The 13536-nt window shown below is 35.6% G+C and overlaps 1 protein-coding gene across 4 annotated transcripts in view; it reads right to left on the minus strand.

Moving 5' to 3' along the window:
* Positions 1-13536, minus strand: part of LOC125059841 (neuroglian) — a 53144-nt gene that overhangs the window by 12497 nt on the left and 27111 nt on the right. For all 4 annotated transcript variants that reach the window (XR_007118733.1, XR_007118732.1, XM_047664481.1 and 1 more), the window contains exons 6-9: positions 11274-11549; positions 6517-6658; positions 2089-2216; positions 1282-1563 (exon numbers count right to left, since the gene is read on the minus strand). Coding sequence is in view for 2 of the 4 variants with exons in the window: in XM_047664481.1 (XP_047520437.1) it covers positions 1282-1563; positions 2089-2216; positions 6517-6658; positions 11274-11549 (828 nt within the window). In the remaining 2 variants the exon portion in view is untranslated. The remainder of the gene's footprint in view (positions 1-1281; positions 1564-2088; positions 2217-6516; positions 6659-11273; positions 11550-13536) is intronic.

Here is a 13536-nt window from a genome sequence, read left to right on the forward strand (position 1 = left end):
ATTTATTAACTTAAAAATGGCAACACAATTGGAGCGTTTAATATACGTTTAAGCCGCGTATCGACTACGCGCTCCAAGAGGGCGAACATTGGCGCGCGCTCCAGCCGCGCGCAATGGATACCACTTTGGAACGCGCGCCAATGTGTTCGTTGGAGCGCCCGAACGCGGAGCGGTCCGTTCCGACGGGTGTCGGTTTTTTACCACGCATCAATCGCGGCGCGCGCGCCAGTTGGGACGGACATATCGTATTTTTTTGTTTTTGTTGCGCTCCCAATTATAGATAACCAAAGTTGCCGTAAATTAATACAACTGTATGGTACAAAAGTTTTTTATTGTGTCTTCTACCACTTCAAACTGCATATCTCTTATAAGTGTCACTCCATACTGCATTCTTTTTCGGTACAGCTCTTTTATCCACCAACGCACTTGTCGTTTCTGCTTTTTCTTGTTTATAATACTGTGAATAATTACAAAAGCTGTTGCTGCTCGTACACGACTGGCTTCCATGATGAAGGGTCAAACACTGGAACAGTTGCCGCGCGCGCCAGGCGCGCTTAGTTGATATACTTCAAATATTTGGAACGCGTTTCACGGAACGCACTCTCGGAGCGGTCTATGGCGCGCGCGCCAGGAGCGCGTAATCGATACCCAGCTTTAGTGTACACAATTGTGTATGACAATTAATTGTAGATTTGTGTGTTATTTGTCAAATTACTTTTATTCACGATTCATTGTTGTTTCTTTATTTTATCTAGTTTCATTTTTTTGTGTTGTTAACAGTTAAGTGTCGGCGCAGATAGATTAATTATTATAGGTATATATCTTTGTGTATTTTTTTAAAAGTTGTAACAGACATAAAGATTCTAGAACCATAATGGCACCTCTGAGAACACACTTTATATAGTATAGTGCAGGAAATATTTAACCAGTTTTGAAGACAATTTAGTTCGATGTAAACTGTCAATACGACTGAAACAATGTTGACTGATCTCAAAAGAATCAAAAATAACAATTTTTTTGTCTATTGTAAAAATAATTATACCGAATGTCATAATCATTCCAAGTCTTAATGAAACCATCTCGCTCAAAGTGATAAGGAATTCCTATTTGTCTTTTCAACCACTTTTCTTTTTAATTCATTTGATACGAGTATTAGATTACAATCATCCAGCAAAAAAATAATGATTCAACACACCCTTTCTCACTCACGCACACTTACTCTCTCTCTCACTCACACGATTTCAGACACGCACACGCGTTAAATATTTGTAGTAAACATACCTTGAACAGTTAAAGTAGCCTGAGCCCTCGCTTCATCTATAGCTGTTCTCGCAATACATGTATATTCGCCGGAATCGAGCTCCGTAGTGTCGGATATTAGCAGCGAGTAGTCATTTGTCATTCTAAACCGCGGCTGGTTGTCAAAGTCAATTGGCTGTCCGTCATTGAGCCATATAATTTCTAATTTAAGGGAATCGTCCGCATTGGCATTACACCTGAATGTAGCTGAAGCACCCGCTGCAACTTCATACGGCTCAGGTTTGTCCGTTATTACCGTGTGCTCTGGAAATTTGAAATTAATTTTAGGTTTTTTATGAGTATTTTTAGAAATTTTTGTTTAAATAATTTTAAAATAGTATAATGATAAAAACAATACTTCATAGCTAATTTTTTTTTTATTAAAGACAATTCACACCAATGGATAAGTCCCATGCTAAGCTGGTGAAGCTTGTGTTATGGGTACTAGGCAACGGATATACATACATATTATAGATAGATAGACATATAAATACATATTTAAACACCCAAGACCTAAGAACAACACCAAATGCTCATCACATCGATGTTCGTCTCAGCCGGGGATCGAACCCGGGACCCATGGATTCGCAGTCAGGGGTACTAACCACTAGACCAATGAGTCGTAGACAATTAAGACTTATTTTATATTTTTGAATTATACAGAATTTCTAATAGCATATTTACTCAATCTTTCTTCTATTTAAATTATATTGTTAATTTTGATAGTATGCCTTAAAAAAAAACAAAATAATATAAGAAATAAATCAATTATTTCAATGAGACACTCACTCTTGACAGATAAGGAACCAAAAGCTGATTTTTCGCCAAACTTGTTCTTAGCATAACATTGGTAGGTGCCAACATCTGTGTACGACACGTCAGCGATTACCAAATCACCTTCCGCTGTTATGTTGTATCTGCGAAAATAAAAATAGTTTATCTAATACCATTACTTTACGCGGCAAACAAAATAGATCGAGAGAGATGACACTGTACAACAAAAGTACGAATGTGATTGGCTTAGACCAGTGATTCCCAAAGTGGTCTATATCGACCCCTAGGGGTCTATGACAACCTGCAAGGGGTCTACGTCTGCGAAAAAAAATTTGGGGGTCCACGATAGTGGATCTCAACACATACACTGATAGTACCTATTTACTTACATCATACTATCTTATAATATCATATACATTATATTGACTTATTGCTTATGTTATTTTATTTATAGTTTATATGTTTATTTAATGCTACGTATATTTTACATAACAGATAAAATTTTATTTTGAGTAGTTTTAATTTAAATTCAATTAATAAATGTATAAATTACCATATGTTTTTACTTTAAGTTTTTATTAACACTAAACTTCACTACAGTTAGAAATCTACAGGAAATCAATATCAGGTAAGTAGGGGGTCTACCCAAGACGAAAATCATGGCAAGGGGTCTACGACACAAAAAAGTTTGGGGAACTCTGGTCTAGACTCTAGTCACACGTTGACACGACGTGATACCACGTCCGTTTGACCAATCACAATAAAACGCAATGCTTTTTTTGGGATGCTGTTAAACAATTAAAGTCATATATAATTTCTACCAACTCCTGCAATCCTGCTACAATAAATACGCATTTTTATTAGATATCCAATCCCTGGCTAATAGATTTTCATGCCAGACTATTCTAAAATACCATTATAAAAAAGACAATGCGATACCTGACAACTCTAAGTACAGTGACTGTGTATTAGGTTAATAGTAACTTATACTGAATTTAAAAATTCCTTCGTACATTTTCGCTTTGAAGAAACTTGTTATAATTTTAAAACTAGAACTTTTCACGTCGTCCTAATTGTGTTGAGTACGCCTAACTACCATTAAGTATTCAGGGCATGCAATTTTAAAGTCGGAAACTGGAAATCATAATTGCCTACTACAAAACTAACTGGACCTTTAAAAATTACGTTTTGGTTTTATATCGAATACCATTCTTGTTTGCTTATTGGAGCATAAGGTGACACAAAAGAAGCAACCATTGGTTCGGAAATACTTCAGTGGGCAGCTGGTTCAACAAAGTGGTGGTGCGCGGCAAAAACTGCCTTGAAAAACGCTCAGTATGGAACGGCGGATGTCGAGGTGATACGGGTGGAATTTCGTATTCTGCCTCGTCGTCCGATGATGAAACTCAGCATAGCGGGATGCAAACAAGGCTTCGCTGATACCATGTCCTGCCTCGGGCGAATGCTGGTGGCGCCGCGCCGTGGGGTTTTAGTGGGTATGCATAACGGCGAGTCCCACATAACCCTTGGCGATTTTTCTATATATTTGACCAGCCTTCTGGTATTAAAACAAAAGACTAACTCAACCTGGGTTAAATATAGAATACAATGCTACTGCGTCATGAAGGTTTAGTTTATACTAATAATAATTCGAAACATAAAGTCATTCATCAAAATAAACTACAATACTATAAGATTACTAGCCGACCCGGCAAACGTTGTTTTACATACATTATTTCTAGGAAACATTTTTTTAGTTCAATAAAAATAGAGGTACAGATAAGAAGAAAAATTTATTAGTTACAATAACAATACAAAAGATGAATGAAAACTGAAACACATATTGCCAAACAAAGGTTTGAGTGTTTGCGTAATTTTTCTTTTAAATTGTCTCCCGACTCCTATAGTAGTTAATTTCAAAGCCTTTCAATTATTTATTTTAAGTTCGATGCTATATAAATTTCCGCCAACGGAAATCGAATTTAATATCGCATTGAATTAACCGTGCGCCTATGAACGCACGGTTTCATATTACAGTGGAAATTAATTATAGCCACTCTCAGTAAGTGAGGGAAATGAGTTAATAAAATTATCCTGGTATTTATAAATGCCAGGGGTGGGTGACGGTATGTTTATTGTGTATAGGTGGCGTGGTTACATAAGGGCTATGTCACTGACCTATAGTGTTAACAGGGGTAGCGACATACAAACTCGGCCAATACGGTTTTATTGTTTATTCAGTTCCACAATACCTAATAGCCAGTGTCAACAAGGTGTTAGGATTTTATATGGCACGAATATCAAACGCAGACAAGTATATTACGCATACACGCGATGCAAAATTAGATGAAAATTTTGAATTATGAAAGTAATATTAGAATAACAAATATGTCAGCTGTAACAGGTTTTTGTTTACGAATTTTAAAGGTAAAACTAAACTAAGTAGTAAGCACTACAACCTTATTAGGTCTGGACTTCAGATTTCTGCATCTGTTTCATGATATATCAATCTAATAGGCAAGAAGGTGATCAGCCTCCTGTACCTGACACATGCCGTCGACTGTTTGAGTCTAACGTATGCCGGTTTCCTCACGATGTTTTCCTTCACCGTTCGAGCATATCTTAAATGCGCATTTAGAAAGAAAGTCCATTGGTGCAGTCAGGGATCGAACCTACGACCTCAGGGATAAAAGTAGCACGATGAAGCCTGTAGGCTCAATTTATTTAGTAAAGGTTTTGAATTACAAAAAAGTTTATTTATGAGCCTTTCAAATACTGAAAGCCTTCATATCAAGTCTGACTTTTAAATTAATTTAACACCCAAAACAAAATTACTGCAAGTCGAGACTTGCGTCTCATTAAGGGCACCCCATGCTGTTAAATTTGGTTTTACGTCACAACCTCGCCTAATACTAATAATGGAAAATTTGAATATTCATGAAAACAAAATTGATGATTGCTACCCACGAGCCTTTGTACCTAGACTTTACCACTGGAGGTGGAGGTACCAACATTTTACTTTTATAATTCATTAGGTTTGGTTTAACCTACTGAAAAAGTATAAAACAGACTCATGATCACCATTTGGTTATGATGGAGCTGTAGCTGAGCGCATCTCGTTGCGACAGCAAAATCGCATCAAATAGTAACACGAAAAGCAAAAGGAGTATCAGGAACATCTGACTACTTCTTTTGCAATTGCCTGACCATTCTCTTAGCTCATACAAATGCTCCTCATCACACTTGCAGACTGTATTCCATAGACACAATGTATTATCATATTTCTTCGCGTACTAGCTTAAGTCGATCACATGAAGTCCCTTTACACTTCCCTCACTATTGCGGACACATGTCGACGGCCGGTAGAAGCGTCTTACGCCCGAATAGTCAATCCACAATCTCACATTGAAAATTATCTGAGATCAGACCGTGACAGTCCATCGATCTCCTATCTGCATCCCAATAACCAAACCCAACGAAGAATCCATTTTTGGCGACGGATAAAATGCTCTTTGTCGTTTCCATTTTACCGAGTTTTCACTCATATTTGATAATCAATGTAAACCAAATAAAGTGCAAATAACATTAAAATGTGTATGTTTAAAACATAACAAACAGTTTTTTTAATTATTTAAAAAACTGGTGTAAGTTAAAATAATTAACTGTTGAAATCAATCTTTCGTCAACTGTCATTTTCATACAAAGGTCTATCCACAGACACCGACACGACCTCCCATGGATAGCATGTATCGACAGATGGCTATTACAATCCGTCGATTGGTTATTGGCACACTTGTTACAAAATTTGGATGAAGATTACTATATCTCAGATGGATTGAGATAGGTTATTGGGTTCGGGCGTTATATTATTTGATACATTAACGCCATCGCCAACGTCCGACACGAGAACGAAAGAATCTTGAGGACGATTGATTGAGAGAAGCATTAACTTTAAACAATAAATTATTAACGTTTTATAAAAGTGAAAATGGAGTTTAAAACCGTACAGAGACGTTAAATGGAGGTAATGGTAAGCCATTTTATTAAAATAGTTTGTTTTTCTCAGTTACGCTTGTGTATTTAATATCGACTTTTATATAAACACGCAATCATAAAACAAATTTTGTACAAAAATAGGTGTGACCTTGGAAGACTCGTACGAATACGACATTATAGTAAATAAATTGGTACTTGTGGTTGAATCATTGTCACTATAAACATGTGCCATAATAAGACCTAAACTCACAAACAAGGCCATATAAAAAATCTATTATTCAACGATTTGATAGACACGCCTTTCAATTATCAACTGATCTACCGAGTGGCAACTTACATCCATTTTAATATATTTTTAATATGGAATTAAATATTATTATTTATACTTATAAAGAATTTGGTGTTGATCCAGTATTTGGATAAGCTTAAATAGAAAATGGTACTCACTTTCCACCAGTAACATCGACGTCATCTCTCATCCACCTGACAATGGGTTTGGGTGCTCCAAACACACGGCACTTCAGCACCGCTTCGGAACCATCTACTTTGGTCAAGTTTTCTGGGCCTTCTTTGATCTCCGGTGGTATGGCTACAAACATTTCACAAAAAATATTTAAAAAGGTATACATTATTTTTATTATAATAGCTGCCCCCGCGAACTTCGTTTCACCTTAATATGACTTTTTTAACTTAGCCTACCTTTTTAATAGCTACAAGCTTCTCCATAAAGACTGTTTGCTTTTCCGGAATAAAAACCAAAGTACTAAATAAAACAATGTTTTTTATTTTCTCTCTATAAAAAATTAATAGATTTAAAAAAAATACTCGAATTGAGTCAGCCGTCTTCGAATTTTGCGCTTAGGTGAACATTTTCTATATAGAGATATCTTTTGATTTGTGTTCGACTGTCGTTTCTCAGTACCTAAGTACATTAATTTTTTTTTAGGAACAGTGGCCATCGGGCAGGAGGCTCACTTGATACAAGGTGATACCGCCCATGGACACTTTCAATGTCAGAGGGCTCATGAGTGCGTTTCCTTTTAAGAACTGGTATGCTGTTTTCTTGAAAAACCCTTAATTAATCTTAGTAAAACTATTTCGAATTATAAAATTCCCAAGCAATTTCAAAGTACGTAGTTTATACTATCCCACACGCGAGCCCTATACATTTATATGATGGTATACGAAATGGAAATAGTGTCTGCAAAATTAGCGTGGGCGTATAAATCGTACGCCAACCTGTAGGATGTCGTATATTTCAGCTGACTGACATTTGTCTAGTTTACAGCAATCATTATTAGATAATATCCGTAACATAGTACTCTTAATCTTAGGTTTCCTAGAAAAGCGGTGCCGTTATCTATCAGCCGTAATGTAACGTTGGGTGACGTCACCCATACGTTGTCTATAAACATCGGAGTAGGTTTTCTAGAGAACGTTGTGTATCACCGTAACGTCAAATAGTGGTGCTGTCATTTGCATGACGGCCGTCATAGCGGTGAAAAACATTAGTTCAACGTTTTTCGCATGTAGCGGTGCCCATATTTAATTAATACAATGAGTGGAAACGTGACTTGGACGAGCGAAAATGATTGTTTTTTTGCATTATGTTAAAAAGTAAAGACAGGCGTTATTAACAACCGTAAAATGACGGCCGTTAGTTAACGGCACCGCTTTTCTAGGAAACCTAAGCTTAACAACCGTAGAATGACGGCCGTTAGTTAACGGCACCGCTTTTCTAGGAAACCTAAGCTTTAGGACAACTAAAGATTGTTTCCCCGAGTATGGCTACTCGTTAGTTTATGTTTTCCATTCGTCTTCGTCAATTCGAATTCGAAAGCGTGTACTTTCGCATTTCCGTTCAGACACAAATACACCCACGAAACGCTATTTACAAACATACATTACTATTACGTGAATTGTATTTAGTCAGAAGTCAGAATTGAAAGTTTTGAAAAAATACAAGGAGATTTTCCAACAACAATTGTAGCTAATCTTAAACAATGATATAAAATTACGTATCAAACGCTTGACTAGTAAAGCCTAAAGATGTAGACTGCGCCATTGCCAGCTTATATTTTCTTAATAAAATCATAATATTTGGCAAAAATTATCTTTTCTTATCATTAGGTAGTCGTTGTCGAACATCATTTTCTGTCCACATTATTCTTAAACTTATAGTCTTCCCAATTTTACTAACGATAATCTCACGTGTCCATTCATGACCATCTCAGCCCCTAGTACGGGGTGGATGAAATATTTTTACGTCGCCCGGTCACTCACCCCATTCGCACCTCAACTATCGATTCACTCCAACTATTTGCGATACCGATCGAGTGGAGGTTGAGGGCAATCTCATCCCTCTTATAATCTCTCCCTGACTCTTTGTAAAGGATTTTTATGTCTGCACAAACAAACCTTATGTGTGAGGGCATAATAATTATATCTACAAAAAGAATATCGTCGAGTTCCCAAGGTGCAGTTGCTAGTAAAGGAAGAACAAAAATTTCGACGAAGACGGAATATAAAGTTGTAATAAAAAGTGCCCAATTCTCTTTTACAAAACGTCGTTGCCTGATTTTTTAATATAAGCATTCCGTATAAAAACTCAGAGTTTTTTTGGAAAATCAAGGCAATAACTATTGCCCCGGTCGAAACTAAAAATTTAAAAAAATAATAACTATTTTTTTGTATTATTTTACAAAATTGTGTGGAGTTTTATAATTTCAGGATAAGTATACAAATTAATTATAGCAACAAGGGTCGAAATAGCCAGGTAGCGTGTTAGACACGTGGTCAGAAAAATGCAGCTGCACCTATTTCATTGTCACGCAACCGCCTTTAAATAGATCCTTAGAAAAAAGAGTCGGGTAAGAATACAATAGAATTTTATACGTACATTTTATACGCGACAACCTTTACTTCTAATCCTTATATACCCATAAACATTGACTAATTCGATGCTACCATAGGTTCCATTAAATTTACTGTGAATAAAATTCACTTACGAAAGCAATAATAGCGCCATGTAAAAGTTACACAGAACACAATTTATATAGATTTCTGTTTTAATTTTCCGGATTACTATTCCGGATGGCTGGTGATCTGTTACCTCAGGACTTCTACGTTCCCATATACATATATGTTGCCTATATACAAAGACAGGCAATACTTGTTTATTTAAACTTAACATTATTTCAATCATACAAGAGGATGGCAAAAAACGTTTCTAAAAACGCAGGTAATCTAATAAACTTCTATCAAATTAAACCAATGTAATTAGTGATGTATAGGATATACGATGACATCAATCTTTAAATTGATAGAAGGACTTTTCAATGGAGTTATTAACATTTTTTTCAATTAGCACAGCGCGGATGGAATACAATAGTCATGCCATGCCATTCGTTGACGTTTTGTAGATTTATTGTCTTGTTATTGATGTACTCGATTCGGTACCTGGGATTATATAAAGCGACAAAATCATTTTAGATCATATATTAAAGAAATATTACAATGCTCTTTTGATTTTTCAAGTTTTTAACTATGCTCCCGTTCGCCTAATGCTTCAATTTTTTATCATAAAGTAGTGGCTATTTAAATAAAATACATCAACAAAAATTATCATTTTTTGTAAGGAAAGTTTTGATAATTCAATGTGGGATTTAATATACGTATATTATAAAATAACAAAGTAACCATTATCATTCTTACGTATTCATTAATATGTCTCTCAACTATATGGTAACAATTTATACAATTTCCACGAAGAATAACTGTCACATTACGCGGTTAATTTTAACGGGTTCTTGTATCATTTATTAAAGATTAGGTATATGTATTTATATACCACATTGGCAACTAAATCAGTCCCATTACATTAAAATGTATTAATCTTTCTTTTAATGAGAGCGTAAATACAATTACATGGAAAGAAACAAAAGAGTACTTTAATTAAAACAACAAGAGCGTAACAAAAAGCCTTTATAAACACTCATACTTATTATTTATTTACTGAATAACTAACCATTCATTATCTTCTTACCTATTATAATAAATAAAATTGCCTTCAATTTCTATATAAAGAGTATACACTTTTGATTGTTACGATTAAATTAAATGGACACTTCTTATATCAGATCATTAAATTTATTGATCATAGCTCGCAATTAATCTTTTATTAAAAATATAACCAAAATCCATTAAACTTCACTTCTTACTAAGAGATTTGGATTAGTAAAATACAAACTGTAATTCATAAATTGTACAGAAGATTTATGATTATACACTTGTAATCCCCTTACACTAACATTTTTATTGCACCCGACCGTCACCCCACGCAAAGATGCTACCGTAACAGCAGTTTCTTTGTATCTACCCTCAGTTTGTTTTTGGTCGATTACCCTCCCCTTTCAGTAACTCTTGATTTCCATCCTTATTGCTTTGCCAGTATAGCAATCTATATTGTTAATGGACATTGGCAAATTATATTTGCTTCAGCATTTCATTTATTAATCCTAAACACGAGAAAAAACGTACATTCAAGTTTGTTTTTAAGCAATATTGATCCAGATTTAGATTCTGAATATAAATCAGAAATCGATCTTGAATACATTACGGGGCACTGCGAGGTGAAACTTCAGGATTAGTGTGAGCTAATTTAAATACACTGTAAACACTTTGTAAGTCAACTAAAGTTTCTTTAAAATCGAGTTAGTTGTAAATTATTGTATATATAATTCAATATACGAGTCTGAATATAGCTATGATTTCTCCTATATTTAAATTGTCCATTTTGAAGATTTTTAATTAAAAAAATACGGCTCATTAGTAGGGATTCCTGACCTTAATCAGATTATAAACTATTCACTCTTCGATGAATTGAAACTGCTATATGCGCAATATTCGATCCCAATACTCGTTATTATATCCAGGATTTAACCTACTTCACTGGAGATAATTTTGATAAATCTATATTAAATCTTTCATTAAAGTTCGGTAAAAAACCAATTACGTAATATTTAACGCCACCTTCGTGGCACAGTAGACAGAGTTCATAATCAAAGGTATTTAAACTACCCAACGGCCCGGAGTAATGATAATAATTAGAGATTGGCTGATCTCCGACTTTCAAATTATTATCAGTCAATCTCATGGTATCGGAACTTTATAAAACTTTTCAATAAATTAAAAATATTACTCACATTGAACATTAATGTAAACATCCTTGTACACGTAGCCGTTCGAGTTAGTGGCGTTACAACCGTAGTTGCCTGTGTCTTTCTTCACCAAGTCCGTGATGAGAATCGAATTTGATGCCACTTGACGTCTGGGGTTGGTCTCCGCCTGCTCTATAGGCTTTCCGTTGTGGACCCAGGTGATTGAGGGCTCTGGGGTACCGCCTGCCTTACAGTGGATGATTGCTGTCTCACCTTCAGCCAGGTTTTGGAACTGCGGTTCCTCGATGAAGAACGGCGCGGCTGTAAAAGAAATGGTAATTAGAAAGAAGATAATGTTAAGGTTAATTCTTTAAAAATACCAAAAAACATATAGTCTAGATATTTTTTATGAAATTGGTAATTTTACTGTAGTAGTAATAAAAGGTACACTTGTGTAAATATGTTAATTTTTTGTAGGGGTTGATGTATGCCACACACTTTGTATAGCGACAGTGTGTAGCGTACAAGGGAGCGTTCAAGTATTACGTAAGGAATTAGTACTTTACACCACATAATGGTAACTTTTAGGTATAAAGAGTCACCTAGGTGGTCGCGAAACGTTTTACTATACTTGGGTGCGTTACATGGGGGGGGGGGTCAATAATCTCCAAAAATTGCGTGACGTAATACTTAAACACTCCCCAATTGATAGCGCCGGTCGTTCTTCCCGCGCGCCATAAAATATTAGCTACTGATTATGTTTAATTTCCTACACACTCCTTCTAGGTGACCGCAACCGCCACAACCACGCACACCAAAAATATTAAAAAGCAGTGGCGCTACAACTCTTAGTCTTGGCCTCTAATTTCTGTCTGTTTCGTGGTCATTTATTTTCTTGTATTGCATTGCATTCAAGTAATACGTAACGCAAATTTTGAGCCGTTCCGGATTCCTCACGATGTTTTCCTTCACTGTACGAGCATAGACAGAAAAGATCGAACTAGCGAACTGTGGAATCGACTCCCGGGGGGGTCTTCCCTCAGAGATACGACCTCCAAATGTTTAAAAAGCGAGTCTACTCCTCCCTCAAAGGCCGGCAACGTACCCACTAAAAATGGGTGTCTATGGGCTGCGTAGACTGCCCTTTTTGGTCGTCCCGCAAGCTCGTTTGCCCCCCTATTATATAAAAAAAGACCATTGGTACATTGATGAGAGTCGCACGCTTAAGCAAGTAGACCAATACCGCTCTTACCATTCAATAAACGTGGAACTGGGAAGTCAGGCTCCTTAAATTCAGTTCTTACTGCAGTAGCCATTAGGGCACATGTTTATGTTATCATGATGGCAATAAATTATTATTATCGGACATTACTGAAGAATTTTCATGGCTTTTAAGTACTATTGTACTATATATATGCATTTTTTCCTCGGACTTTAGATACAAAGTACAGCATATTCAAATCTGATCATTGAGTATCTTAATAAGTAGTTTAGTTCAGACGTAAGCTTTATCAATGCGATTCTATTATAAAGAGTGTAATATAATACACACAACCACGAAAATAACTGTATATGTGTGCGATCACTAAAAATTCCTCTCTAGCTCCACACAATTGCTGTTATGAAATAAACTGGGGCATTTGTACACTAAAATTCCAACGTACAAAATCCAGTGTAGCGATGTATTGCATTCGATGGGATTTTATTACCACCGCCCGTATGTGTTCACGTAAAACACCAAAATAAATGGCATAGGAACATCAAGATAAAATATCTTTAGCAATTCTAGAGATTAGTTCATACAGTATAGGTAACCCGTTTATATGTGACTTGGTAAACTGTACTGAGAAAATCTAGGAATGGTTTAAGTAGTAAAAATCTATTTCATATATTTTTTGAATATCTACCAAGTAAACTTTGTCTTAATTCCTTTTATTAAAGACTAGTTGAGCTCTGTAGTTCCACCAGATCGTAGCTCGTACTATGTTCTTTATATATCCTAAAGCTTTACTCAGTACTTTAAAATGCAGATTTTTTTAGACATATAGTATCGCGGACTTAGGTATCTACACGCGGTATCTATCGCGGACTTAGGAAGTCTTGTAAAAACTGTTGTACATCACTTTCCTCCCTTGTCAATAGTTTCCGCATCGTATGCGATTTAGGATTTAAGAAAAAAAAAACTATTTTTTTATTTCGAAATTCTTTCACCGGTAATTTTACAAATTATTCGTTTTAGACCCTATTCAATGCAAACAAACAATCTAATCTTTCCTCCTTATAATTTTAGTATAGATAATTCAAGCCG

Source organism: Pieris napi, chromosome 20 (assembly GCF_905475465.1).
Source record: "Pieris napi chromosome 20, ilPieNapi1.2, whole genome shotgun sequence".
NCBI classification, from domain to species: domain Eukaryota; kingdom Metazoa; phylum Arthropoda; class Insecta; order Lepidoptera; family Pieridae; genus Pieris; species Pieris napi.